The 25,960-nt window shown below is 51.1% G+C and overlaps 2 protein-coding genes across 7 annotated transcripts; one reads left to right on the plus strand and one right to left on the minus strand.

Moving 5' to 3' along the window:
- Nucleotides 1-63: 63 nt before the first annotated feature.
- On the plus strand, nucleotides 64-5,850 carry Lmntd2 (lamin tail domain containing 2). The gene is made up of 13 exons (XM_052712048.1): nucleotides 64-1,776; nucleotides 1,864-2,016; nucleotides 2,325-2,439; nucleotides 2,558-2,713; nucleotides 3,173-3,244; nucleotides 3,343-3,431; nucleotides 3,773-4,047; nucleotides 4,269-4,359; nucleotides 4,474-4,663; nucleotides 4,745-4,864; nucleotides 4,946-5,142; nucleotides 5,302-5,554; nucleotides 5,631-5,850. The coding sequence occupies exons 1-13, from the start codon at nucleotides 1,589-1,591 to the stop codon at nucleotides 5,760-5,762; spliced, it is 2,031 nt and encodes a 676-aa protein (XP_052568008.1). The 5' UTR covers nucleotides 64-1,588; the 3' UTR covers nucleotides 5,763-5,850.
- Nucleotides 5,785-25,203, minus strand: Lrrc56 (leucine rich repeat containing 56). 6 transcript variants are annotated; one of them, XM_052712041.1, is made up of 13 exons: nucleotides 24,905-25,146; nucleotides 24,356-24,426; nucleotides 23,132-23,319; nucleotides 21,952-22,039; nucleotides 20,548-20,608; nucleotides 10,247-10,343; nucleotides 9,969-10,169; nucleotides 9,304-9,487; nucleotides 8,688-8,849; nucleotides 8,543-8,607; nucleotides 8,198-8,334; nucleotides 7,865-8,004; nucleotides 5,785-6,438 (listed from the first exon to the last, which is right to left on the minus strand). In XM_052712041.1, the coding sequence occupies exons 3-13, from the start codon at nucleotides 23,312-23,314 to the stop codon at nucleotides 6,092-6,094; spliced, it is 1,665 nt and encodes a 554-aa protein (XP_052568001.1). In that variant the 5' UTR covers nucleotides 23,315-23,319; nucleotides 24,356-24,426; nucleotides 24,905-25,146; the 3' UTR covers nucleotides 5,785-6,091. The 6 variants fall into 6 exon arrangements, with proteins under 6 accessions (XP_052568001.1, XP_052568000.1, XP_052568002.1 ...); XM_052712040.1 differs by having other exon boundaries at nucleotides 25,004-25,145; XM_052712042.1 differs by having other exon boundaries at nucleotides 7,865-7,989; nucleotides 25,004-25,144.
- Nucleotides 25,204-25,960: the final 757 nt, after the last annotated feature.

Here is a 25,960-nt window from a genome sequence, read left to right on the forward strand (position 1 = left end):
GGTGTGGGCGGGGCCCTGAGTGGGTAAGGGCAGGACCCGGGCGCCGGGGATGCTCACCGCCGGTGATCAACGCGGAAGCGCGTCGGCAGCTGCGTTCGCTCTGGGCTGCTTAGCCCAGGTGTGTTCCCAGCTCCAGAGCGGACTTCCTCAACAGACTTTCAGTGTGACTGGTCTCCGCCCACCGAGAGGGATCCTGACTGCAACCCTGCAACTCTGACATGTACCCGAGCGCAACATTCGCCCTTCCTTCACCAGCCCCGTAGGCTAGGCCTCTCCATCCCTGCTTTCTTAGGAATCTGTAGCCGAGAACACCAGTTAGAGAGGACGTGAATGTCTCCCGCCCGCCATCCGAGGGAGGTGGAGTTTAGGGGCCGGCTGACCTGGTGGGCTCTGTAGCCCTGGTGGGGGAGGGGACCGTTCCTGAGGCTGCCTGCGACAAAGACCCTGGGGTCTTTGTTTGAAGCTCCATCCTCTCCCCTCCCCCAGTGGGCCCAGTGCCCTCCAGAGCAGCCCTTCTCTCCCTGAAGCGGGCCCCTGCCTTAACGTCTTCCCTGTGTCTCAACGGGCTAAATCCAGCCAGTCCAGCCCCACGTGCTCTGTCCCAATCACAGAGAGCTGTGGGAGGAGGTACTCGTGCTCTTGTGGCCATAAGGAAGCAAATGTTGGAAGTATGGAGCTGGGGAAGGGACAAGGTAGAAGGGGCCTCTCCTGGGCCTCACTTCTGTTCTGAAGCAGAAGCAATGTCCCCCAGGGTTCACTAGTGGAACCACCATTGGGAGAGCCCAGAGGTACAGAGATAGACACAGGAAGATAAGGCTTCCAAGGGTTAGGTAGATGGCTATCAGACATAGGCTCATTTATAGGCTAGAGTTAGCACAGCCACTCCAGTCTCTTACCACCATCCTCAACTGCTCCCTTAATCATCTCAGATCCCTAGGACCATTTACACACTTAACACACACACACATATTCAATTCACTCACAGGACACCATTCCCCAGTACCTGCCTATCACCACTGGCTAGGGATGGGTTCCAGGGCTTAGCTGAGCTTACATATCTAAACCTCACTGGCACAGAATGCACTCATGGCCCTGCGTCTCCCTGGAGGCTCCTGGTAACAGACACCCTCCCCCCAGGTGCAGAAATCCATGGCAACAGTATAGAACACTTCCCTCTCTAGGCCTTCTGTGGGTTTAGGCCTCAGGTGAGTGTGGGGGTGAGTTTCTGGTTTGGAGGCACATGAATAAGGGTTATAGGCAAAAGCTTAGCACCTCTGATCTTAGCTCTAGGCTGAGCTTTAGGGGGACAAAGAGGAGACATCAGGGAATATATGTACATACTTGGGACGTGCTTCCTGGGAGGTGACCTGCTGTCCTAGCCTGAAACATACAGAGGAGGACACTCATATGACCAGCAGTCCTGTGTCCTGTTGGGTAGGCACATGTGTAGATCCCCTCAGAGAGAACTGGCAAATGCTGCCTGGGCCTCTCTGACACCCAAAGAGAGCCCCATGCGTTTCCCACACCTGGGACACAGGGCAGATTCCATCCTACCTCCTTCCTTTCCAGCTCCTGACCAACATCGAGCATGGCCCCTAAGTCTTGCCAGGAGTCTGAAGATGAGCAGGTGTCCCCAGCTCCAGCAGGTGTAAAGCCAGACAGCAGTGACTTAGAGTCCCCAGTTGGCACACCTGTGGACACAGTGGCTCCTTCGAGTTCCCAGAGCAGTAAGCCCTACTGCGCATCCATACCAGTAGGCTGCTCTTTCAAGCAGCAGTAAGGAGGCAGGGGATGGGGCAGCCTCCTGGGTTGGGCCAGCCAAAGACCCAGCCCTGATCAAACCACATGGAACTGGAATTACAGGTTAGCTCCTGAAACCCTGGACCCACGTACCCTGAGACTGTTATGGGAACAGAGAGAACTAGAGATCCAGGCACTTCGGTGGGCTGTCCAGAATAGCCAGAATGCCCGATACTACCACATCCTGCAGGAGGTGGCAGGGATTCCCCCTGAGCGGTCAGTGGCGAAACCCCCAGCCCAACCCAGGTCCTACCCTGCTGTTTCTGTCTGAAGCCAACCTCTACCCCTGAGCCCTCGACCTGACTGCTGCTATCTGTAGTCTTTGCATGATTTGACACCCCAACATACTTTTGAATAAGTTACTGTGTTGGAAATGTAACCCTACCCCTGAGCATGTAGACCTCTGCCCAGACCTGTTAGGGTTTATTCTGCCCTGGCCTGCTATAATGTGTGCCTTCAGGCTTTGGTGGCTGTGGGGCATCCTTTACTGCTGACCTACTCTCAGCAATCCTGGCCTGATCTAGAAGGGCTGAGATTGCCCCTCCTACCAGGCACTCCAAAAGTCAAGACAAATTCCTGCAGAACCAGGTCCAGAAGCTTACGCTGGAGCTGAAAGCCCAGAAGGAACATGCTCAGCTGGTGAGGGCATGGGATCAGGGAACAGGGCAGTACCTCGGCAGGCAGTAGCTCCCCACCTAAGGTTGGTCTGAAGGGAGAGGCTGCTGGAGGCCTCTCACTGGCAGGCATTCTTGATCAGGAGAAAGAGCAGATGGAGGAGAAACTTCGCCAGAACCTCTGTGCAATGCAGCAGATGGAGGCCGAGCTGCAGACCTTCGAGAAATCATGCCTTCTACAGCTGGCCCGTTCCTCTTGGGTGGGCCGCGTGATTCGGTCTCAGACAGGCAGTGTAGAGGTGAGTTTGTGCCCCTGGCCCAATACCTTTCAGACAACCCCCCTCCCCCGCAACACTCCTCGGGCAGCCAGCATGCTTGAGAAACCTTGTCTTCCTTGGGATGTCTCCACAAGAAGGAATCATATGACCAGCATCCTCCTCATCTAGTTCACATAAAGTGCTGTTAAAGTCAAAAGTGAGAGGCCCTGTTGGGGAAGGGTGTCCTCCCTCAAGTTCCCTGCCAGCTAGTCTGTGGTTCCTTCTTCTTTTTTTTTAAATTATGTATTTTTATTTTTTGTGCATTGGTGTTTTGCCTACATATATGCCTGTGTGAGGGTGCTGGATCCTCTGGAACTGGAGTTATAGACAATTGTGAGCTTCCATGTGGGTGCTGGGAATTGAACCTGGGTCCTCTGGAGGAGTAGCCAGCACTCTGAACCTCTGAGCCATCACTCCAGCCCCTGTGTTTCCTTCTTTCAGGTGGTTACTGCAGAGGTTCTAAGAGACCCTACTGACTCCTCTGATTATGTTGAGGTTCCCTCTGGCACGGAGGTGAGCAAGGCTACCACAGGAGGCATTCCACGTGTATGATAAGGTTCTCTCAAGCCCTGCAAGGTCGGGGAGGCACATACCTCTTTTTTTCCTGCTAGGGTTTCCGATTGGAGGATGTAGATTGGAACAGCGTTGCCCAACGATATCCCAACCTCTTCTCCAACATGAGTTTCCACTCAGAACAAAAGTAACTGCATTGAACAGGGAGTTCCCAGGGGTCAGGGGAAGGGAAGATTTGGCTTGACAGAAGTGGACCAGTTCCCATTGTATCCTTAAGTGTTCCCAGACAAGTCATGTAACCCTTTCAAGCCTCAGCTCTGATATGTAATATGTGGAATGGGTTCAAGAAAAGGGGAGGAGCTCCAAGGTCATCATTACCTTCATTAATTTACCATAAGCTGGGTCTGACTCTGGAGATCCTGGAACACAAACCAGGGTACCCATTGCCTTGGGGAGGCAAACTGGGGTTGGGGGCATGGGTCCTGGGTTTAGGAGCCAAAGCAGCCAGTGAACATATCATGGTCCCAGGCTGCTCCAGCCCCACCCGTCCTACGATATGGATACCTGGGACTCGGAGTACGCCATCAAGTCTATGGAGAAGCCTGGCAAAATCCTGGAGTGGAGCGCCTTGCCTTTGGTAGACTCCAGCAGCTCAGGGGGAACCGACTCTGACTCTAACAGCTACCAGATAGTTCAGCATTCTGGAACAAAGAAGGTGTCGGACCACCCGGCCCAGGGAACAGACTTAGCTGCTTCTGAGCAGATTCAGGAGTGCACTAGGAGCTTCAGTGGACACATGGAAGGTGGAGTTGGGTGCATCTCCCTTTCGCCCTTGAGCAACCTCTCACCTCTGCCCAAAGTCCTACTCAGGTTCTTCAGCCCCCAAGGTCCAGCTGCTTCTGCCCAGGATCTGAACCCTGCTGCTGTTTCCCTGTTATGCAGACCCCTGGTCGGGCCTCCTGGGGAACTCCCCCACTGGACTCTTCATTGTGTTCTCCTTCCCCTAAAGGACTTCTTTTTCTAGATCCCCATAAGAGGCGCTCAGCGTCGTTCAGCAAGACTGTTCTGGAGTCCTGTACAGACCTTCACCACCAGTACGCAAGGCCCCAGCTGAAGTGAGAGCGCCCATGAGCACACCAGGAGAAGCAGGGAGCAGGGAGGACTGCCTGGTGGGTGGGCTTTCTGGGTGGGTGGCCCCTCTTCCTCACCCAGCATTCCTTTCTGTCCAGCCTACTTGGCTGCTCCTTGAAGATCACTGCCGTCAGCCACCGAGAGAAGTTCATCCGCATCCTCAACCAGTCTCAGGCCGAGACTGTCGACCTGGGTGGCTTTGTTCTGAAGCAGCTTGTGAGGGACTTCCCCGTGTGCATGTACCGATTCCCGCCTGGTACTCTGCTAGCCCCACAGCACCATATCACGGTGAACCCTTGCTGCCTGCCAGCTCAAATTGTCTTGCCCCAGCCTACACTGTTCCTCACTTACCACCCAGCCTTTTCCTAGGTATGGGGCGAAGGAACTAGCAGGACCAAGAAGCAGCTGCCAGTGTCCTCGGGCCAGGACCCCTTCTACTTCCAATCCAGTCGAGGCTGTGTGACAGTACTAGTCAACCCTCAAGGCCAGGTCAGTGCTGATCCTAGCTAAGGAGCTGAGGAGCCGACCTGACTGGGTTAGAGTTAACCACACACCCTGATGGCCTTGCAGGTCCTCAGTGAGCATCAAGCTGCACCCTGCATGACCCTGGGCTCGAAGATCTTCAAAGACAACACTGACTGGTCCATTGACCGCTTCCCGCTCTCAGAGTCCGAGCCCAATGCTGACCCTGGCGAAGAGCAGCGTCGTCCTCCATCCCCACACAAGGGCAGGGTGCGGGGTGCTGGGACCAGGCGCAAGAAGCCGGGGTAGGTGCAAGCCCCTGATTCTGCCTCTCGAAACCCATCCCCTATTTCCCTAGGCGTCGCCTTGGACAGGACTACTACCCTGGCCCAAACTATCTTGCATTACACCCACCTTTGCCCCGATTGACTAGGATACTCCTCAGGCCCCTCCCACATCTCCAGGCCAGGTGTTCGCCAGCAAAGGCTCTCCCGCGCCAGCACTAGTGGACAGAGGACTTCAGGATCTCTTCGCCCCAACGAGACACGGGATATCTTGCCGCTCCTGAGCACCCGCAAGCTTCTTTACCCTGGGGAAGTTCCTGCACAGCAGGAAGGTGTGAAGCCGGAGACATCTGAGCTCCTCCCTGCAATCCCAGAGTGTGCCTCAAGAATGTGCCTCGAGGACTCGCTGGGTAGGCAGGAGCGGAAGGTCCAGGTGAGTGTGGTGCTGTTGCCCCGGGTTCTCGGGTCTGCCAGTCCACCGAGTTCTTCGGCCCCAATGTTTTCTGCAGGTGTGCCGGAAAAGCGTGGACCTGAGTTGCCCCATGGTGGCCCTGTCAGTACAGAGCACAGCCGAGAGCAGATATGGCTTCCGCTTCCTCTGCTACCCTCCTATCACCGAGGACTTGTCTCGGCGGTTGTAGGGCAGCCAGGCCAGGCAGGCAGTGCCAGCTGCATAATTTATTGAACCAACCGTTGCTTACAAAGTAAAGCACATTTCTGCACACTTGAGAGTCGAAAATGATTCACTTGGCTTTTACAGAGGGTCTATGGTGTCCCGAGAGAAAGGAACTGCCCCACATAGGGAAACCTGCAAATCCACCCAGGATGGCTGTGCCCTTTTGAGGCTAAGGACAAGCAGGCTTAGAACTTGGGTCACATAGGTGAACCAGAGTCCTGGGGCATCCAAAGAGCCCAGCCCCAGTCCCAGCCACTTCAGCCTTGGTCCCATCCAGGCCAAGAGAGGGTTATGCTAAGGGAGAGAATGGGCTGGAGGGATTGGGTTCAGGTGATGGAGGCAGTGGAGGCCTGGAGAGCAAGCTGCTGGACCTAGTGCTGACTTTGGGTCTGGACATCCCTGGACTCGATGGCTGGGACCTGAGGACACCTCCAGGGCTCTCAGGGCGGTCACTGCAGCCAACCTCTCACCCAGGCCAGACCCCTCAGCCAGGCTAGGCCCTAAGCTACCCAGGACTCTAAGCCTGCGCCCTCTGAAGGGCAGGTCTGCAGGTCTCCCCGAGGAGCTGCTGCCTGACTCAGGAGGCATTGGGTACTTCGGGGGAGAAGGGATCAGGTGAAAGCCCGATGTCCTGGAAAGTTCTAGAAAGCAAGGAAGAAAACAGCATGTCAGAGGGGACCTGGCCGACAAGGTGGGGGGTACCAGCTGCTGCCTACCCATCATCTTGTAGCCTGGAGATGGTGGCAGGCTATGGACAGTGCAACCACAGGTAGAGAGAGTCTCAGTGGCCTTTGTTGAACCTGTTCCACTAGGCCACATCCCTTTGCTCTGCTTCATCTGCTTTCCAGAGAAAATATGGCTTCAGCCCTGTGGCTATCTCTAGGGTAGTGGTTCTCAACCTGAGGGTCACCATCCCCACAGGGGTCGTGTATCAGACATCCTGCATATCAGATATTTACATTATGATTCTTAACAGTAGCAAAATTACAGTTATGAAGTAGCAAGGAAATAATTTTATGGTTGGGGGTCACTACAACATGAGGAGCTGTATTAAAGGGTCGCAGCATCAGGACGGTTGAGAAGCACTGCTCTAAGGCAAACCAAGTGGCTGGGCTCTGGCTCTGGTCATCTGAGCTCCATCCTTGAGAATGTGTTCATCCCTGAGGGCCTGGTAGCTCCAGGCTAGTTCTTAAGCTTCTGTAATAGTGTGAGGTGGGTGGCTAGGGTCATCCAGTGCCTTCTAGGCCTGACATCTGTAGCAAGAGGGCTAGACACCATTCCAGCCAACTCTCTGCTGGTCACCTTCCTACTGTTCTTTAACCTGCACAATTCTTGTCCACTGGAGGACCTGCTGTTGGTCCTGCTTTACTCTCAGGGCCCTCTTCCTGCCCACTGCCTCGAGCATTAGCCAGTCTACAGAGGGGCAAAAGTGTGGTTGTTTGGTCCTTCAGAGATGGTGGTTGGCAACCTTTATACCATCAGTCTTTTTGTCCATGGCCACAGTGTGCCTTTCTAAGGCATTGCTGGGTAAGGGTCTCTCCAGTGAGGCAGCAGTCACTCTGGCTTCCTTGGAAAGGGTTCTACCTGGCTTCATTCTGCATCCCTATGCCAGCACAGGTCAGTCCTGCCTGGGTTGAAGCCACTGAATGTTCCTAACCTTCTCTGCCTTGGTATCCTGGTGGTTTTGTTGGCCACTTTCCTACCCCTGGATTCCTTCCAGTTTCTCCTGACAACTGGTGTCTGCTTCTGGATCCCTTGGCCACCATGAGGCTCCTAACAGGTGCTTGCCTCTGGACTTGCCCTGTATCCTTTTGTGGAATGCCTCCCTCTCTCATTTAGCCCAGGTGCCCTTGAGGTGTCCTTGGTATGGAGGAGAAGCTGGGATTGACCATCCATAGGCTGTGAAACTCACCCACCCCTACTCCGCTAAGAAGAGGACTGTCTCATGTAGCCCCTCCCAGAGCCTGGCAAAGGAAGGGGCTGAACTATATTACACTGATCTGAGGTGGGGACATCCATACCCAGGTGGTGGAGGTCAGGTTCCTCTCAGGCACTGAGGTAGTGTACCTGAGGTCAGGCGTGGGGGGATTAGGGAAGTCTTTGGTCCAGTCTGGTCTTCCTGTTCTTCAGAAGCCCTCTGTGGGTCCTGAGCTGGAGCCTGAGCAAGCCTTTCCTGCTGGAACTCCAGCTGCCTGTGGAGGAGGGGACTGAGGTGGAGAAGGCAGAGCTGCAACCACGTCTGTCTCAGACCCAGTCCCAAATGGTCATCATACTGGGATGGATCTCTGTGGCCATCTTGGGGGACCAACGGCTGCTCAGCCAACGCAGCTTCCAGCCCAGCTCCCACCCCCCAAAGACAAGACAAAAGGTGGTAGGGCTGGCAGGGTGAGGGACACCAACCGCAGGCCAGGCTCCCTCCAGGCCCGAAGCCCAGTCATGGCCAGGTCACAGCTTTCTGCAGGGTCAGGCCTTGGGGTGGAGGGGCTGGTGGCCAGATCAGGCCTATGTGGGGGCAGCTGCTCCAGGGGTGCCCATTCCTAGGAAGGGAAAGGGCTGGTATAGGGACCCTGACCCTGGAATGGGAGAGCCAGAGTATGGACATGGCAGTAGTCCTGAACACTGATGTATGGTGGGGGAAGGACTCTAGGTAATGGGTCTCCTGTGGGGTGAGGGCAATAGGTGATGGTCCACTTTGGGAAGGAGAGCTGTAGTCCTAGTTCACTCTGGAGTATGGGGAAGGCATACCTGGTACTGGTATCTACGTTCCCGCAGGCCTTTGGTGGGGTTCCCACAGAGAACTTGACCAGCACCTAAAGAAGAGGGTGTGGCTATGCCTGGTTTGGGGTCAAGGTACTGCAGGGTCAGCTCTGGGCCAAATAGGTTCAGTTACCATGGGTGAGGTTGCTGGCATGGTCTTCTGTGGCTGGGTTCTCAGAAAGCAGACCTTCAGGCAAGGGGACCTCAGGGACCAGCAGGGACAGAGTCCATGGCTGGGTCTCAGGCACAGGCAAGGTTGGGTCAAGTTTCCGTAGGGTGGTTCCATGGGAACAATCTGTCCAGGGTCAGATCCAGAGATCACTGGGCTCATGCTAGCCAGCATGTTTCAAACTCAGACCACAGAACACAGCCCTGTCCCTCAACAAGTTGTGTGACCTAGGGGCTGGCCTATGATGGTTCCTTTTCCTTCCAGAAAGACCCTCAGCCTCAGACCCTCCTCTCCCTCAACGTAGGAAAGGGGAAGCAAGCTGGTGCTGCTAATGGGAATATCCTGACCTGGGCCAATCTGCATGGTTCTGGGAGATAAGGCTGGGAAAGGGAATGAAATGCAGACACCCATCTCTACAAGGCCTGGGGAACTAGTGGAGGTCTTTTTTCCTGGGGATGAAGGAGGCCTGTCCTCTTGGGGTACTGGTAGAAGCCTGTCTTCCTGGAGGGCTGGAGGAGGTCTCTTCTAGAGTCAGGGGTTAGGGCTTAGTATCGAGGTCCATAGTAAGTGTCTGGCCTACCCAGCCGAGGGAAGAGAATGTCAAGCACGCTGCCTTCCTTGATGGCCTCCTTCACCATCAGCCAGTCCTGGTTCAGCTTGTGGGGAGCAGGCAGGTTGGTGCATGTGGTGGGGACCTCATCTAGGATGTGGAGCTGGGGGATAAGCTTCTTTACCTCTGCCCTATAGTTGTAGTCCTGGGGTGCCTAAAGGGTAGAGGGAGGGGGACAGCAGACCTGGGTCTGGTGGGCCCTGCAGACCAGCTGTTTCCTGGGGCTTCCTCTTCCAGACTGCGATGGTGCAGGACAGAGGAGACAGGGTAGCGATGCTGCCTCATCCTACCGTAGCCTATGGGTACCCTCACCCCCCCCCAAGCCCATAGCCAAGGTTCAGGGATGCCCTCTAGCATGTGGAACTGATTATAGGTCAACATCAAACAGGTATTGAGGTGGACAGTGAGGTTGGAGCATGCATGGCCTTTGTGAGTGCATGTGGATTTACCTGCTGCAAAGGAGCTTACATATGCCTGATATATCCAAACAGTTAGGCTGTTTAGGTGCCCAGTGACAGAAGAGATAGCTCTGTCTCACAGACAACAAGCCAGAAGGTGCATGTGGGCACAGAGGTTCCCATTGGGGGGGGGTGTCCCTCCCAGATTCATGCTGCCTGGGTGTTCAGCACCCACACCTTGTTGGAAGGGTCGGGGTCTGGCTTCAAGCACACCAGATTCCCCTCCAGTGTGAGCGTGGCCAACCGTGGGCACAGCTGCAGGTACCGCATCTGCCCCAGGTCTTCCACATTGTTGCCCTCAAGGTCCAGCACCTCCAGCTGCTCGAGCAGGCACAGTGGACTCAGGTCTGAGATGTTGTTGTAGGAGACATAAAGTTCCTGAGGACCACATGGGGGAATCTCAGCTGGGGTCTAACTTGATCTCCGTTCCTTGACCCCAAGTGCTACAGACTTACCTTCAGTGCCAAGAAGGAGCCAATGCCATCCAAATCACTCAGGCCACAACGAGCCAGCCACAGCACCTGCAGGTGGCCCAGAGAAGTGCCCAGGTCTCTGCAGAAGGCAGGCAGAGTGGTGTGATGGTTAATCTTCAGTGCCAACTTGACTGGCTTTAGAATCACTTAGGAGACACATTTGGAGCATGTGTCTGTGAAGGCATTTCTAGAAAGGTTTAACTGAGGAGGGAAAATCCACCCTGAATGTGGGTGGCATCTCCTCATGGGCAAGGATCCTGAAGAAAATAGAATAGGGAAAAGGAGAAAGCCAGATGATGGCTGGCACTCTCTTGTCTCTCTTTTCTGATCTGCTTAGGTGTGAGCAAGCTTCCACTCCACAGCTAGGAGCTGCTCCTGCTGTCATGCCTTCCCTGCCGTGATGCTGTATCCCCGAAACCGTGAATAAACCTCTCCTCCGTGAAGTGCTTCTGGCCAGTTATTTAGCCACAGCAGCAACAATAAAAAGTAACTACTAGCCGGGCGGCGGTGGTGGTGGTGGTGGTGGCGCATGCCTTTATCCCAGCCCTCGGGAGGCAGAGCCAGGCGGATCTCTGTGAGTTTGAGGCCAGCCTGGTCTACAGAGCGAGATCCAGGACAGGCACCAAAACTACACGGAGAAACCCTGTAGTTTTCAAACCCCCGCCCCCAAAAAAGTTACTACTGTAAGTGATTGGTGCTGTCATGGAGTTGAGGGTTCTGTCTTTAGCCAACAAAAGCCAATGCCAAGCTACCACCCACTCTGGCTGCCCGCGGGTGCAGGGATAGTTGTGACTTTACTTGTGGTGGCTTCCAGCTTTGGGCTCCAGAGATCCCTATTAACTTCAGTGTTGTAGCATCCTAGGCATGGTTAAAATGTGTCCCTGGAGAGCCCACTCGTCTGTAGGCACAGAGGTCCCTGGAGTGTGGAGGTCCCTTCTCAAACATGTTGACGGGGTGCTCAGCACCCACACCTTGTTGGAAGGGCCAAGCGCCAGCCTGAGGCCTACAGATTGACCATGAGGAGCTGCCTTCAACCTGATGCCTTGATCCAGCCCTGCGTGCGCCCTGTCCCTGCTCCCTGTCGGTGTCCGACCCTGGGTACCCCCTGGACCTCTTTTCTCGGCAGCGTACAGATACTGTGTTTGAGTACCGGTCCTTGCTCTCCTGCTGTGATGCTCTTCTTGTAGCGCCAAACTGCTCTTTGCCCCCTAGTACAATTGCCATCTGACCTCAGGCTTCATGAACTGGCACTATTTCTCCATGGCCCTAAGTCTTTTTGGCAAGGACTCATCTACTATGTAGCCTGTCTGGGGCTTATTTACTGCTGTTGCTCTAGGCTGTACATTTTACTTCAGTCTTTGTCCTTCAGCTGCAAAGATTCAGCATTTACCCTATCAGTTGCCTTAAATCACCATTTTTTCTCTTTTTTTTTTTAAGATTCTTGTGTGTGTGTGTGTGTGTGTGTGTGTGTGTGTGTGTGTGTGTGTATCAGTGTCTGTGATTATACACCACATTTGTGCAGGTGCTCATGGAGGCCAGAAGAAGATATCAGATCCCTTGGGGTTAGAGTAATAGGTGGTGACAAGTCACCTGACATGGGTATTGGGAACTGAATCTAGGTCCTCTGAAGGGCAGGTCATCTCTCCAGCACCACCCTGCTTACTTTTTGAGATGGTCTAACTCTATAGTCTAGGCTGTCCTGGAACTTGAGGCAGTTTTCCTGTTTCAGCCTCTTAATACAGGTGTGTACCACCATACCAGCAATCTCAAAATCTCAATCTCTCTGTCTCTCTGTCTCTGTCTCTGTCTCTCTCTGTGTGCGTGTGTGTGTGTGTGTGTGTGTGTGTGTGTGTGTGTGTGTGTGTGTACTCATGTATATATGACACCATGGCATTCATGTGGAGGTTACAGGATAACTTGTTGGAACTGGTTCTGCCCTTCCTTTGTGATCCTTTTAAAACAAGATTTACTTGTTTATGTGTATGTGTATCTGAGTGTATGCAGTGTGTGAAGGTATCCTGGGAGGCCAGAAGAGGCTTAGCCCTCTACTCTGGAGCTGGAGTTAAAGATGGTTGTAAGCCCCCTAACAAGAGTACTGAGGTCCAAATTCAGGTCCTTTGGGAGAGCGGCAAGCGTTCTTCACTGCTCTCTCTCTTTTAAACTCTGTCACGGACAGTTAGTCTTTTGTAGATCACATTGGTTTCCTGAGGGGTCTCCGTCACTTTGTCTTGTCCCCGAAGGGTTTTTTGTTCCTTTTTTTTTTTTTTGGTTTTTCGAGACAGGGTTTCTCTGTGTAGCTTTGTGCCTTTCCTGGAACTCACTTGGTAGCCCAGGCTGGCCTCGAACTCACAGAGATCCGCCTGGCTCTGCCTCCCGAGTGCTGGGATTAAAGGCGTGCGCCACCACCGCCCGGCTTGTTCCTTTTCAGAGCTCACCCACTTCTTTCTTCTCGTCACTGGTAGCTCAGAAGAGTCACATGACTGGACTGAGCCCTGAGGGAGTAAGGCAACTTCCATTTCTTTTGGTGGACCACATAGCCAGCTGAAAATGGATTCTTCTTGTTGTATAAGTATCAGGAAATAATTAGATTTTGCCATACTTTGTAATGACAGGAAAACTATAAAATTCTTAGGGTTGAGGGCAAAAGGCAAAACACATGCCCTTTGCAAAGTCTTATAATACACAAAGAATGTCTGAAGTTGTATACGAACTTACAAAAAGTTAGAATAGCCTCGTGTCTTGGTTAGGGTTTCTATTGCTATGAAGAGACACCATGACCACGGCAACTCTTATAAAAGAGGACATTTAATTGGGGATGGCTTACAGTTTCAGAGGTTCAGTCCATTATCATCATGGTGGGGAGCATGGTGCTGGCTGGCTACATCTTGATCAGGAGCAAAAGGAAGTGGACTGAGTGTCAACACTAAGCGGAGCTTAAGCAAAGGAGACCTCAAAGTTCACCTCCACAGTGATACCCTTCTTCCAACCAGGCCACACCTACTCCAGCAAGGCCACACCTCCTAATAGTGTCACTCCCTATAGGCTTATAGGGGCCAATTACATTCAAACTACCATATCTGGTGTAGTGGTATACCTGTATTGAAGTTCAGGAAGCTGAAGGAAACAACATCATGACCTCAGTTCAAGGCTAGCTTAGGCAACCTAGCGAGACCCCCATCACTTAGAACAAGCTAGATGTGGTGGCTCATGCCTTTAATCTCAGCACTAAGGAGTCAGATACAGGTGGATCTCTGGGTTCAAGGACAGCCTGGTCTACAAATCAAGTTCCAAGACAGCCAGGGTTACACAGAGAAACCATGTTTCAAAAAGCCCTGCTCCACCAACCCCCGCCCCCTGCCCAAAAAAAAAAAAAACAATCCAGGCACTGTGGCTCACATCTGTATTCTCAGCACTTGAGAAGTAGAAGCAGAGACAGGAAGGTGAAGAGTTCAAGACCAGGGGCTGGAGAGATGGCTCAGTGGTTAAGAGCACTGGCTGTTCTCCCAGTGGATGGGAGTTCAATTCTCAGCGACCACATGGCAACTCCTGACCATAACTCCAGCCCTAGGGAATCTGACGCCTTCTTCTGGCCTCTGAGGGCATCAGGCATACACATGGTGCATTGACACACATCAGGCAAAATACCTATCCACAAAGTAAATAAATAATAAGTAAAATAATAAAAGAGGAACTCTAGGCCAGCCTTGGTTACTTGAGACTCTGTCTGAAAAACAGAAAAAAGCTGGAGGATTAGAACAACTGTGGCAAGCACTCAGCTCCAGGAGAAAGAAGAGTAACAAAAGCCAAGAAGGAAAAAGGAGGCCAAGACAAGGATGAACCTGTTACAGTCAGAGAAGGACAACAGCCCAGGGGTGATTTTCTAACTGGCAAGACTGACGAAGAGCCAGAGATAGATAGATAGATAGACAGACAGACGGACAGATAGATAGATAGATAGATAGATAGATATAGAGATACGTACGGACGGACAGACAGACAGACAGACAGATAGATAGACAGACAGATGGACAGACTGATAGATAGATTACAAATAGAATGCATCTGAAAAGAGAATCAAGGTGGCCATAGCAGCAATGTAAGATGATAAAAGACCAGTATGAAGGAAGCAGGCACCAACAACTTTAAGCCTTGACAAGAGTGACACTTAACAGAAACAGAAAACTTGGCTCACGGGATGGGAGGTGGCTAAGTGGCTAAAAGCTGGATGTGCAAGAATGAGGAATGGCAGCATACACACATAATCTAAGCACTGGGAGGCAAGAGGCAGGAAGCAGGCTGCTCCCAGGGGTTCACTGGCCGGCTTAGCTAGTTGAAACAGCAAGCTCTAGGTTTAATAAGAGACCCATTCTCAAAAAATAATGTGGATAGAGGAAGCCATTCAAAATGTTGACCTCTGGCCTCCACGTGTGTATCCATGGGCAAGGGCACTAGTATATGCATGTGCACAAACACAGACACTCCACCCCACCATTACCACCATCACCACCACCACCAACAACCTGATTTGAAAGTAGGACTCTCCTGGTTTGAGTCAAGTTGAAAAGTATGTTATGAAACTGGTGATGCCGGGCAGTGGTGGTGGCACAGGCCTTTAATCCCAGCACTCGGGAGGCAGAGGCAAGAGGATCATCATGAGTCTAAGTATAGCCTAGGCTACACAGAATTCTAGTCTAGCCTGAGGTAGCACAGGTCTATGATCCCAATACCTGGGAGGTTTAGACAGGTGCAGGAGGATGAAAATTGGAGGCCAGGGCTTGAGAGAGCGCTCGATGTTAAGAGCGCTAGCTGTTCTTCCAGAGGACCTGGGTTCCAGCACCCACATGGCACTCACAACTGTCTGTAACTCTAGTTTCATGGGATTCAAAGACCTCTTCTGCTCTATTCAGGCACCAGGCATACACCTGATACACAGACATACATACAGGTGAACACCCATCCACATAAAAAATTATGAAAACATACAAAATATGATCCACACTGGCGGTGGTGGTGACACACGCCTTTAATCCCAGCACTCGGGAGGCAGAGGCAGGTGGATCTCTGGTCTAAGAACAAGCCCCAGGACTGACAAGGCCGCACGGAGAAACCCTGTCTTGAAAAACCAAAAACCCAAAAATAAACAAAAACCCACCATGATCACCAACAAAAAACTCATTAAGGGAGAACACAGCATTAATAAGACTAAAGGGAAAATATCAGTTATATCATCCTTGAGAGAGACATTGGACACATGCCAGTCAAAAGCAGGAATAAGCTAAGGATGGCTGCTATCACTGCTGCTGTTTAAAAAGGTTCTGGCTACCAGGCCCTGACAAGTACTATAAAGCAAGAAAAAGAATCGCATAAAGGTTGGCAACGAGGAGGCAAGACTGTTATATCTGTTTTACACACACATACACACACACACACACACACAGACAGACACACACACACAGAGCATATATCTGTTATAATGTGCTGATGGTGCAATGTGTATGTGTGAGAGAGAACTGTGGAGAATTCAGATACACAAAGACACGAAGGAAAACTAGTAGTGTTTCTCTCTCTCTCTCTCTCTCTCTCTCTCTCTCTCTCTCTCTCTCTCTCTCTCTCTCCTCTCCCTCTCCCTCCTCTCCTCTCCCCTCCCCTCTCCTCTCTCTTCTCTCCTCTCCTCCTCTTCCTCCTCCTTTCTCTCTCTCTCTCTCTCCCCCCTCTCTCCTCCTTCTCCCCTCCCTCTCTCTCTAACACAAGGAGTAGGCAGGCAGAGTCTCATGTATCCCAGGCTGGCCTCAAATTCCATATGTAGCTGAGGATGAACTCTCACATTCTGGGATTATAGGCATGCATCACAATGCTTGGTTTATACAATGCTGAGGATCTAACCAGAGCTCTGTCCACACTAGGAAAGTACTCTATTGATTGAACTATATCTTCAGCCCAATTTCTGCCAGTTAAAAGCTTTTCTATTCGTTCCTTTCCTCCCTCTCTCCCATCCTTCCTTTCAAGTTTTTGAGATAGGGTGTCATTCTGCAGACCAGGCTGGGCCAGAACTCACTCTGTAGCCAAGTCTGGCCACAAGCTCATGGCAATACCCCTTCCTTGGCTTCCAAAGTGTTGAGATACAGTTGTGAACCACCACACCTGGCAGCATAGTATTTCTTCACATTTTCGATAATTACCCAAAAAGAAAAAACAACAATGAAAAACCAGAAACAAGATGGCATTTACAAGCACAGCCACTGTGCAGTGTCAAGGAGTCTAGTGTCGCCTGGTCCTGGGGCAGGGGTTGGTGGGGAGCTGATTGGTCCTTCACAACTGTAACCCCCATCTCCTAGATAATAGTTGGTGGATGAGACTGTGACAGGTACAGTTCTTACAAGGGGTGTGGAAAAGGGTTCTGGGCACATCGCCTATACTTCCCAGGGGAAACAGTCCCCGCTGTAGATGAAGTGCCCCCCTTTGCCTCCTTTGTTATAGTGGCCCCAGGAAAATGGTTATACTGTCCTAGCCACCTGTATTGAAGGCTGTAGTAACGGCCCCATGATAGCACAGGCAAAGTCACAAAGGGTCATATTTCACCTAGGCTCCCTGGGCCTTTGCTGTGAGTCTGACTACTGAACTAACCCACCCTAGGGCTTCTGGTCACCACAGCAAACAGGTCATAGCGATGTCTTCTCACTGAGGTGTTCCTGGGTCTTGCTCTAGGGTAGCAGCATGGAATAATTTCTCTAGTTTAGGCTGATATGAAGTAAGCTGATGTAGTCTGTTTGTGAGCATGCTAACTGGCACACTATAGACAGCAAAGTCTAAAACTCCATTTAAATACATAAAGTACACTGATGGAAAGAGGCCATATGCATGGATGTATTTAACCTAACAAGTATATGCCCATAACTAGTACATAAATCTTTTTTTTTTTTTTTTTTTTTTTGGTTTTTCGAGACAGGGTTTCTCTGTGTAGCTTTGCGCCTTTCCTGGGACTCGCTTGGTAGCCCAGGCTGGCCTCGAACTCACAGAGATCCGCCTGGCTCTGCCTCCCGAGTGCTGGGATTAAAGGCGTGCGCCACCGCCGCCCGACCTACATAAATCTTTTTAAATTCCAGTTTTAAAATCACAGATTAGTATGCATGAGTGTATGAGGCCCACTGGCCTGACTGGCTTATAAAATACAAGTGCAAGGATAAGTGAAGCCCAAGAGAGTCAAGGTCAGTCTGGAGTAAGGACAACAGAGGAAAGTGTAGCACAGACCGAAGTGATACAGATGAGGGACGTGCAGCACAGACCGAAGTGATACAGATGAGGGATGTGCAGCACAGACCGAAGTGATACAGATGAGGGATGTGCAGCACAGACCGAAGTGATACAGATGAGGGATGTGCAGCACAGACCGAAGTGATACACATAACACAGCACTGAGGCAAGAGACCAGCTAATGATCCAGAGTTCCTAACATAGGTGCATGGTCTTTACAAATGACGGACCAGACAAATAGTTCAGTGGGAATGACATTGCTTTGCAGACAATAAGAAGACAGGTATGATCCAGAATTGGTTGGACTGGAACTACTCAAAACAAAGGGCCTTGCATAGGTGGTCACCTCTAGGCTGAAAGGATATACTGAGAAGTCTTGCAAAGCTGAAAATGCACCAGAATATAAAAGATAATTCCTGGTAATCAACAAGAGAAGAGGATACATCCTTAAATTAGCGCCTGGCACAGGAATGATGAGCAATGAAGGTGTATGAAATGGATGCATCCAAATATGTTTTAACAGTTTCTAAATTATCTGTGGAGTATCATCAGAACATGTAGGTAGGTGGAGTTTCACACACAGTGGTACTGAGAAAAAGGTGCTTGCCCCAGGCTTGCTAGCATGAAGCCATTTGGTGGCAGTTCCAGCCCATGTATTTAGAACATCTGTGTGCATGTTGGCTGTTATTTTCAGGGGCTAAATTATCTCAGCTTTGGGTGAAATGATAGATACTACATTAAAATTATTTCCCATCTCTTGTAACACTGCCTGAGATTTTAATATTTAATGCTCATATTTGCAGTCATCTACATTTACAACAGCAGTTTATGGGATGCTGTTATTCAATCAGTTTCCTGTTACAAATATTTATTCATTTTCAATCATTACCGGGTGGTAACTACCAACTAGCCTAGTTGCAGGATTAGATAACTGAAAGAACTCGAAATTTCACTCTGTTTTTCCTTGCTGTGACCAAACTGATCAGGGTATTTTCAAAACATTTGCAATCTGACTATATTTCCTTTAGAATTATTTTGTTTTATTACAAGTACTATCTTATGCTTTTTTTTGTTGTTTTGTTTTGTTTTCTTTTCAAGACAGGGTTTCTCTGTGTAGCTTTATAGCCTGTCCTGGAACTTGCTCTGTAGACCAGGCTGGCCTCGAACTCACAGAGATCTGCCCGTCTCTGCCTCCCGAGTGCTGGGATTAAAGGTGCAAATCACCACCACTGGGCTTATATTTCTTCAGGTTTTTGTTGTTTTGAGACAGGGTCTCATGTATTCCAGATTGGCCTTGAATTCACTATCTATGGAGCTAAGGATGACCTTGAAGTTTTGATACTTAGTATGAGGTCACAGGCCTGCCCCACTATACCCAGTTTCATTATTTCTTAGTTTTATAATACATTTACTTCTCTGTCACGGTTTCCATAATTTATTGATTTATTGTTTGTTTGTTTGTTTTTAGAGGCAGGGTCTCACTGTGTAGCCCTGGTTAGCCTAGAATTCACTTTGTAGACCATGCTGGCCTTGAACTTACAGAAATCAGACTACCTTGGCTTCCTGAGTGCCAGGATTAAAGGTGTGTGCCACCATGCCCGCCATCCTTTATTTTATTTTAGGTGCTCTTTAAAAATATACCTTTATTGTTCCTTGAGATTATTTGTTCACCCAGACCTAGAAAACGTTCTGTTCATCTGGGGGAAGAGCCATCTGCTAGAACATCATGTGACTCCAGGTGCACAGCTGGGAAGAAGGTATGTCCCGTGTCATCCCTAGAAAGGGCTGCTGGACTTCAGTACCAGGTGGCTCCTTGACATATGTCCCTCCATGGTTTCTGCTGAAACACCAGCTCTCTTGTCTTTGCCTGCATTTGTACATCTTCATTGCTTTGCTAAATTCTGTTCAGTGCTTTATTTGTTAAATAGCAATGTAAGGAAATCAACTGGAAACAACTGGATGCTACACTTGGAGTCCAATTCAGATAGTTAAGAACTTTTGAGAAAGAGAGAGACTGAGACAGAGTGTGTGTGCGTGTGTGTGTGTGTGTGTGTGTGTGTGTGTGTGTGTGTGTGTGTGTGTGCATGCATGTGTGCACACACACGTTTATTACTGTGGATTGAATCCAGGACCTCATACATGACAGACAAGCACTCTACCAACTGAACTCCACCTCTTCCTAGAGTTTTAACTGTAATTTGCCTGCCTTACACTTCTAGGCTTGAAGAAGCAGCATCTTCCAAAGCGCCTTTTGCTCAAACTACCAGATACAGTCCGCTCTTCTCTTGGCTTTGTTCTTTCTAGTCCAGTGGGACAGAACCACAAGGTGGCCTTGCATTTTGAATGTCATCTTTTAAGCCAGTTCCTAAGAACTCTGAGAATATCAAGCTTCCTTGGCACTTCAGTCCTGTTCAGGAGATACATGTTCTGCTGGGTCTGGCTTCAGGTGGACGGTCAGCTTGGAGGCAGCTCCTACCTTCTCTTCTTCCTAGGGACACTAGCCACTTCCCTCCATCTTCTGGTCTTTAGGGTGTAGTTAATGCCTGGGTTGCAATGTGAGGCAAGGGATCTCTGGAGCCTCCAAGTCTAGCCTGGTTTGGGCTGTCTGCCAGAGACCCCTCACTTTGCTAAAGGTCAGGGAATACATTTGGTTTATCTGCCACAGGACCTGGTATGACCAGCACCTTGACCAGCACCGGCTTTGGTTTTCTGTATCATTCGCATGTAGAAGGGGCTTCCCACTGAGGGTGAGAAGAGGGACCTGCCGCACTGCAGGGTGTCAAAATAGGAGCCAGAGACTCCAAGATACTTGGAAGGCAGGACACCTGGGACCCACTCATAAAGGATCCTACCCTGGAGTCTCCTCTCTCTCCCTTCCACGGAGCTCACACCTGAATAAATGTCTCTAAACCATTTGATAGCAGCCCTCACCCTCCAAAGGTCAACAGGGTGGAGCAGAGTCTTGAGAGGAGGGGCAGCCTGCAGCAGCTGAGTTCCAGGCCCAGCCCTCTTTGCCTAGACCAGGCTCTCACCTGAGGGAGCCCAGGCAGCTGTGGTTCAGCTTCAGTTGGATCAGGTTAGGAAGGTGCACTCCTGTGGGCCACAGGAAGGAGAGGTTGGCCTAGCCCCACCGACACTGCCCACCTCTTTGCAGTGCTCCCCACACCCCCGAGAGGCATCAACATCTGAAGGGCTGGTCACAGGCATATGGCCTTTTCTGGCTCACAGTGGGACTGATTCTAGGGGCTTCTGCAGGATCTGGCCCAGGTGTTCTGAGCCTTCTCTCCCCTTGCTATGTAGGGGCTGCATGTCCTTCCACCCACGTGCAGCCTACAGGTAAAACAGGTAAAAAGGTGGCGAACACACTGGCAAGGACTTAACTTGAAGAGGGGAACCAGGTTGGCATGGATAAGGTGAACCCTGAGCATATCCCCTCCTTGGCCCCCAGGGCCTGAAGCACCCCCTTGGAGGTCTTTCAACATGCAGCATTAGATAACAAGCCTCAGGAATGCCCTGCCAGTGTCCTGCACAGCCTTAAAGCTCCAGGCCCCCATTCTCAAAGCTTCTTAGGGTGAGACTCTGGCCCTAAGGATGAGACAGAATCCCTGAATGATGAAAAAAGAGGTATAGGGTGGCCTATAAGGCCCCAGGGAAGAGCTTGTGTCCCCTGATCTCACAGGTGCACAGAGATGCTGCACTGAGCTGTTAAAACACTTAAATGCAAAACTGAAAACCAAGCTAACCAGGATTGGGAGTGTTTAACCTCGCTTGTAATCAGAGAAAAGCAAACAAAATGCACAACTATCCTGAACAGCAAGAATCTCTCCTGTTGGGATGGTTGGTGAAATTTGAACAAGGTCTGTGACACAGATAAGAGTGTTCTATCAGTGTCCTTTTCTGACTTGGATCATTATCCTGAGAGTATTTAAGATAATGTTCTCCTTAGGAAGTAGGCACTGAGGCATTGGTGAACAAGTGTAATGGTCTCTCAGATTAAAAAAACAAGTGTCTTAGGGGTGTGTGTGTGTGTGTGTACGTGTACATGAAAGCGAGAGAATGGTGAGACCATTGCAGAGGGGGCTTCTGGAGGAAGAACGTGTGAGGGATCAATATAACATTTGTGCACTGTGTCTATAAATTCCAAATCCTCTCCAAATAAGCTCTGGGAGCACCTTGTACGGGAGCAGAGTACCTTTGCTATTTTGCCATACTGGTACTGGTCTTTGGGTGTGGTCCCTGGAATACATATCCTGGCCTAAAACTTCTTTCTAAACTGAGTATACATCCTAGTTCTACAGTCCAATCTTAAGGAAAGGGACATGCTGTCCGTCCAAGGTGTTTGCTAGCTTTTCATTTACAACAGGAAATACAACTGGCTTAGGGAAAGGTCTAGTTGTGACAGTCACGGGGGCATGGGTGTGACCAGCGGCTCTCACCGAAGTTCCCCAGGCTGTTCTTACGGGTGTCCACACACATCTCCAGCACCCTCACCAGTTGGAGGTCATCTACCCGGGCCAGGGCCTGCTGCAGAAATCATCAGGTGTCACTCCCAGTGTTCTCCATGCTTTTGGCTGAGGACTCTGTAAAGGGGCCTACTGGAGCAGGTGGCAAGTGTTCCCCTGCCTCATCCAGGTGGGGTTTGCAATAACAGTTTGGCTGGTGGACATGACATGAGCAGAGGTTGTAACTCACTATCAGGGAAGGAGTGCTGCCAGGGAAGGGCCTGCACTTGGGGTGCCAGTCTCCAAATGAGACCTTCAGAACAGATTCAGTGATGCAGTTGGAGCCCAGAGCCCTGCTGAGAAGCACCCAGCCACAGCATACCTGGACCAGAGGACACAGAAAAACACTCATGCTGGAAGACAAGGGGTGGGAGCCCTACTGGTCTGTCTGTTCTTGCAGATGGACTAGACAAGACCTTCTTGTATGTGAAATGCAAGCATGGTCTCTCAGGACTCTGGGCCACACCTGCTATGGCATCAGGGGACACCTTGGGGAACATGTGCAGGTACTGGCCTAGCAGGCCAAACATTTATTCTGAGGAGGTCCTGGGTGATACCATCTATCCATATTCTTTCCTTCATAGTGGCCATAGGTAGCAAACTCTAAGTCCTGGGGGCTTCAGGATTGCCCAGATGGACTCTACAAAACCTTCGGACTCAGGGACAGGGTACACCAATGGGCTCTCCCACTGGATTTGGAGGAAGGTCTTTACCTGCTACCAATAGAGTCAGCATACCAAGGACAGACCCTACCTCAAGCAGGTTGAGAGTAGACTGAGGAACTCTAGCCTTGGGAGGGGAGCCATGCACCCATGCCCTTCCAGCATCCCAATGTGCTATCTCCTAGTCCTCCTTGCTACAACATTAGCTCTTGAGTAAGAGGCTTCATGTCTGCTTGAGCACAGGCCTCAGCCAATAGTTGCAGAATCCTGGCCCAACAGTGCCAGTGATCTCAATGCCTGGGGATGCTTGTGTCACTGGGTTGCTGGCAGGGACCCTGATGGTGGAAAGGTAGAGGGTACCCAGCAGAGGGAAACCTGGATATCAGCAGAAAGGATGCCAGTATGTCACCTCATGCAGACCCATGGCGGAGCCTCAGGCCCCAGTCACTTACCAGCCGAGCAGGGGAAAGGTGCTCCTCCATCCGCCGCTCCCTGTGGATCTCCCCATGGCTGCCCAGTCTCTTGTTTTGTGGGCAGGGGTTGTTTAGGCCCTGCCAGCTCAGCTCCCGTACCCGGATACTAGCTGTGCTTGGCCGAGGCCCCTGGGATCCATCCCAGGCTGGGTCCATCCACATCCAACCTGTTAGGAGAGGCGGAGGGCCAAATCTCCTAGTTTACAAGGCTCTACTTCACATCAACGGCCCACAAAGCCATTAGGTCAACTCTGACATCTCCCCACATCCTAGCCTGACTTGGCCTGCCCTGAGAGACCCTGGGCAACCTCAGCGGTCCAGATAACTGGACAGCACATATCCACTCCCCTAGTTTCAACTCAAACTCCCTGCTTGTGCTAATAACTTCTCTCCATTTGCTTCTGTATTTTGGAAAAAAAGAGATGTGTTTATCCATTTTATAATTTGTGTGTGTATATATGTTAGTGTGTGTGTGTGTGTATTTGTTTTGTTTTTTTTAGATAAGGTCTCTCACTGGCCTGTGGCTCACCAAATTGGCTAAGCTGGCTGGCCAGCAAGTTCCAGGCACCTGCCTGTCTTTGTCTCCCCAGTGCTGGAATTACAACATCGTATTACCATGCCTGGCATTTTATATGTGAGTTCTGGGGATCAAACTCAGGTCTTCATGCTTACAAAGCAAACAATTTACTGTCTGAGCTATCTCCCTACTCCTTCATTTGGTTCTGTATTTGCTTCCCACAGTGTCCATGCAAGGAGCACTGGCTCCAGGCTTTGCCATCTTGGGCCTCACAAAGGCTATGAGTTGGGGCTGGAAAGATAGCTCAGTGTTAAAAAGCACTTGGCTGCTCTTGCAGAGGACCTGCATTTGATTCCTAGCATCCATAGTGGATGGCTCAAATACCTGTAACCAAGGGATCAGATGCCCTCTTCTGGCCTCTGAGGGCACTTGTGCTCTGTGGTACACAAACACACACACAGGCACAAATATATAAGATAAAGAATAATTTTTTTTAAGGCTGTGAGACTAGGGATACTGGACAAGATGCCTGTATCGACCAGCAGGCAGCTGTTACTGACAGTTCCCTGCACTGCCCCAGACCCTGGCTGTGGATCCGTCTTCATTAATGATCTCTTGAGTCTAGGTTCAGGATCAAGATAGCAGACATTCCCTCCAACCACCCACTTCTCTGACTGAGGCCCCACCTGCAGGTAGCTGGCTCCTGCTGTAGGTCAAACATCCGGGCAAGAGGGCCACATGTGTCTACATGTAACACCTGTAAGAGAGAGTTAGATTAGCTTCCTGGCTGTCACTGTGCTCTGTAGCACATGGGCTGAGCTGGCCAAGGTCAGCTCAGAAGCAAACAGATACAAGAATGGAGTGCTGTTAGCTGGGGGCCTAGTCCTGAACCCCCTGTGACCATTTTAGTGGGGGATGAGGCTCAGATAATGAGGAAGACAGTCAGGGTTCCTCTGGGTCACCCAGTGGAAACTAAGACACGGTCCTCATCCAAATCCTGCTGCTTCTTCTGCTCCTAAAGGGGATCCTGGGTGTGTGGTTCTGAATCTTCTGTAGGCCCACCTTTCCTGAACTCCTTCCCATACCTCTGGAGAAGTTTTTTCAGGTGCCTCTACACCTCCATTCGGGTTTGGCCGACACCTAAGTCCTGCACTTTCTGCCTGCCAATCTTTCCCAGATACATTTTTCTAGTAAGAGTTATCTCCTTCCACTGCACTTCATGATTTATTACTTACTCAGTCCAGGGTGTCTTGCCCCACAAGATGTAGGCCCCACTCCTTGGCCCAGGTTTCCCCTAGTATAAGGGACATGGAGAGGCGGTGCCCAGCTCTCACCTGAGGGGTGGGCCAGGGTGCCCAAGATCTGGGGCGCAGCCCTGGGCCCCTCCACCGTGGAGGTCGCTCTCTTAAGTGAGGACTTTTTTATTTTTTCCACCGCAGAGGGGTTGCGGCCCGGGCGCCATGGCAACGAGGGCGGGGCCTCATTTGAATATCCAAATATTCGTGAGCCCCGGGCATCCAGGGCGGTGGCAAGATGAGCCCCGCCCCCTAGCAACGGTTGCCGGGACACGCGGCAGATGAGGTGGGAGGGCTCCCCAGAGTAAGGGAGGCAAGCGGGACCTCTGAACGCAGAGAAGACACCCACAGTGGTTCCGAGTGCTGCCCCGTAAGGGGCTTATGGCAGGCTCTGGGTTATCTGCCTGTTGGCCGCATCGACCGAGCCGAGCTCGGACCCCGGGCGACACGTGAGCGCACGCCCCGAGGCCTGCATCACCTGAGTAAAAGCCCTGTCGGTTTTCTGAGAAGGACGAGCTTACTCGTTTCTTTGAAATTTCAAAAAGTGTTGAAAACATGTTATTTGCGTCTGACACAGATGTACCCTACTTGCTTGAGTGGGTGGAACACTTCATTTCGCCCTAATACCAACTTTTCTGACTTCTGGGGTCGTTCTTCAAATGGGGTGCAGTATGAGCTGCTGCAGGGTTGGGACCTCAAGTTTGGGGGAGGCAGGGGGGTCTTCTCCAAAGTACAAGGAGCACAGTGTGATGGGCCGACGCTGTCCGGAGATGGGACCTTCGCTCCACCTCAGCCTACGGGAACAGGCAGCTTGGGGTTCCGGCGGACTCTGCCTTCCTCTGGTATCCCGCGTCCGCGGTGCTGATTGTCCCTGACGCCAGGTCTCCGTCGGAAAGACCTTTCTGCTCCCTGGGCCTTAGGGCCTCTGGTGCGGCTGCAGGGTGGGGGCTCTGTGGCAGGCCCTGCGACCCAACCCGAGCGTACGCCAGTTTCTCT

Source organism: Peromyscus californicus, unplaced genomic scaffold (assembly GCF_007827085.1).
Source record: "Peromyscus californicus insignis strain IS unplaced genomic scaffold, ASM782708v3 Scaffold_4__1_contigs__length_199733344, whole genome shotgun sequence".
Classification (NCBI taxonomy): Eukaryota; Metazoa; Chordata; class Mammalia; order Rodentia; family Cricetidae; genus Peromyscus; species Peromyscus californicus.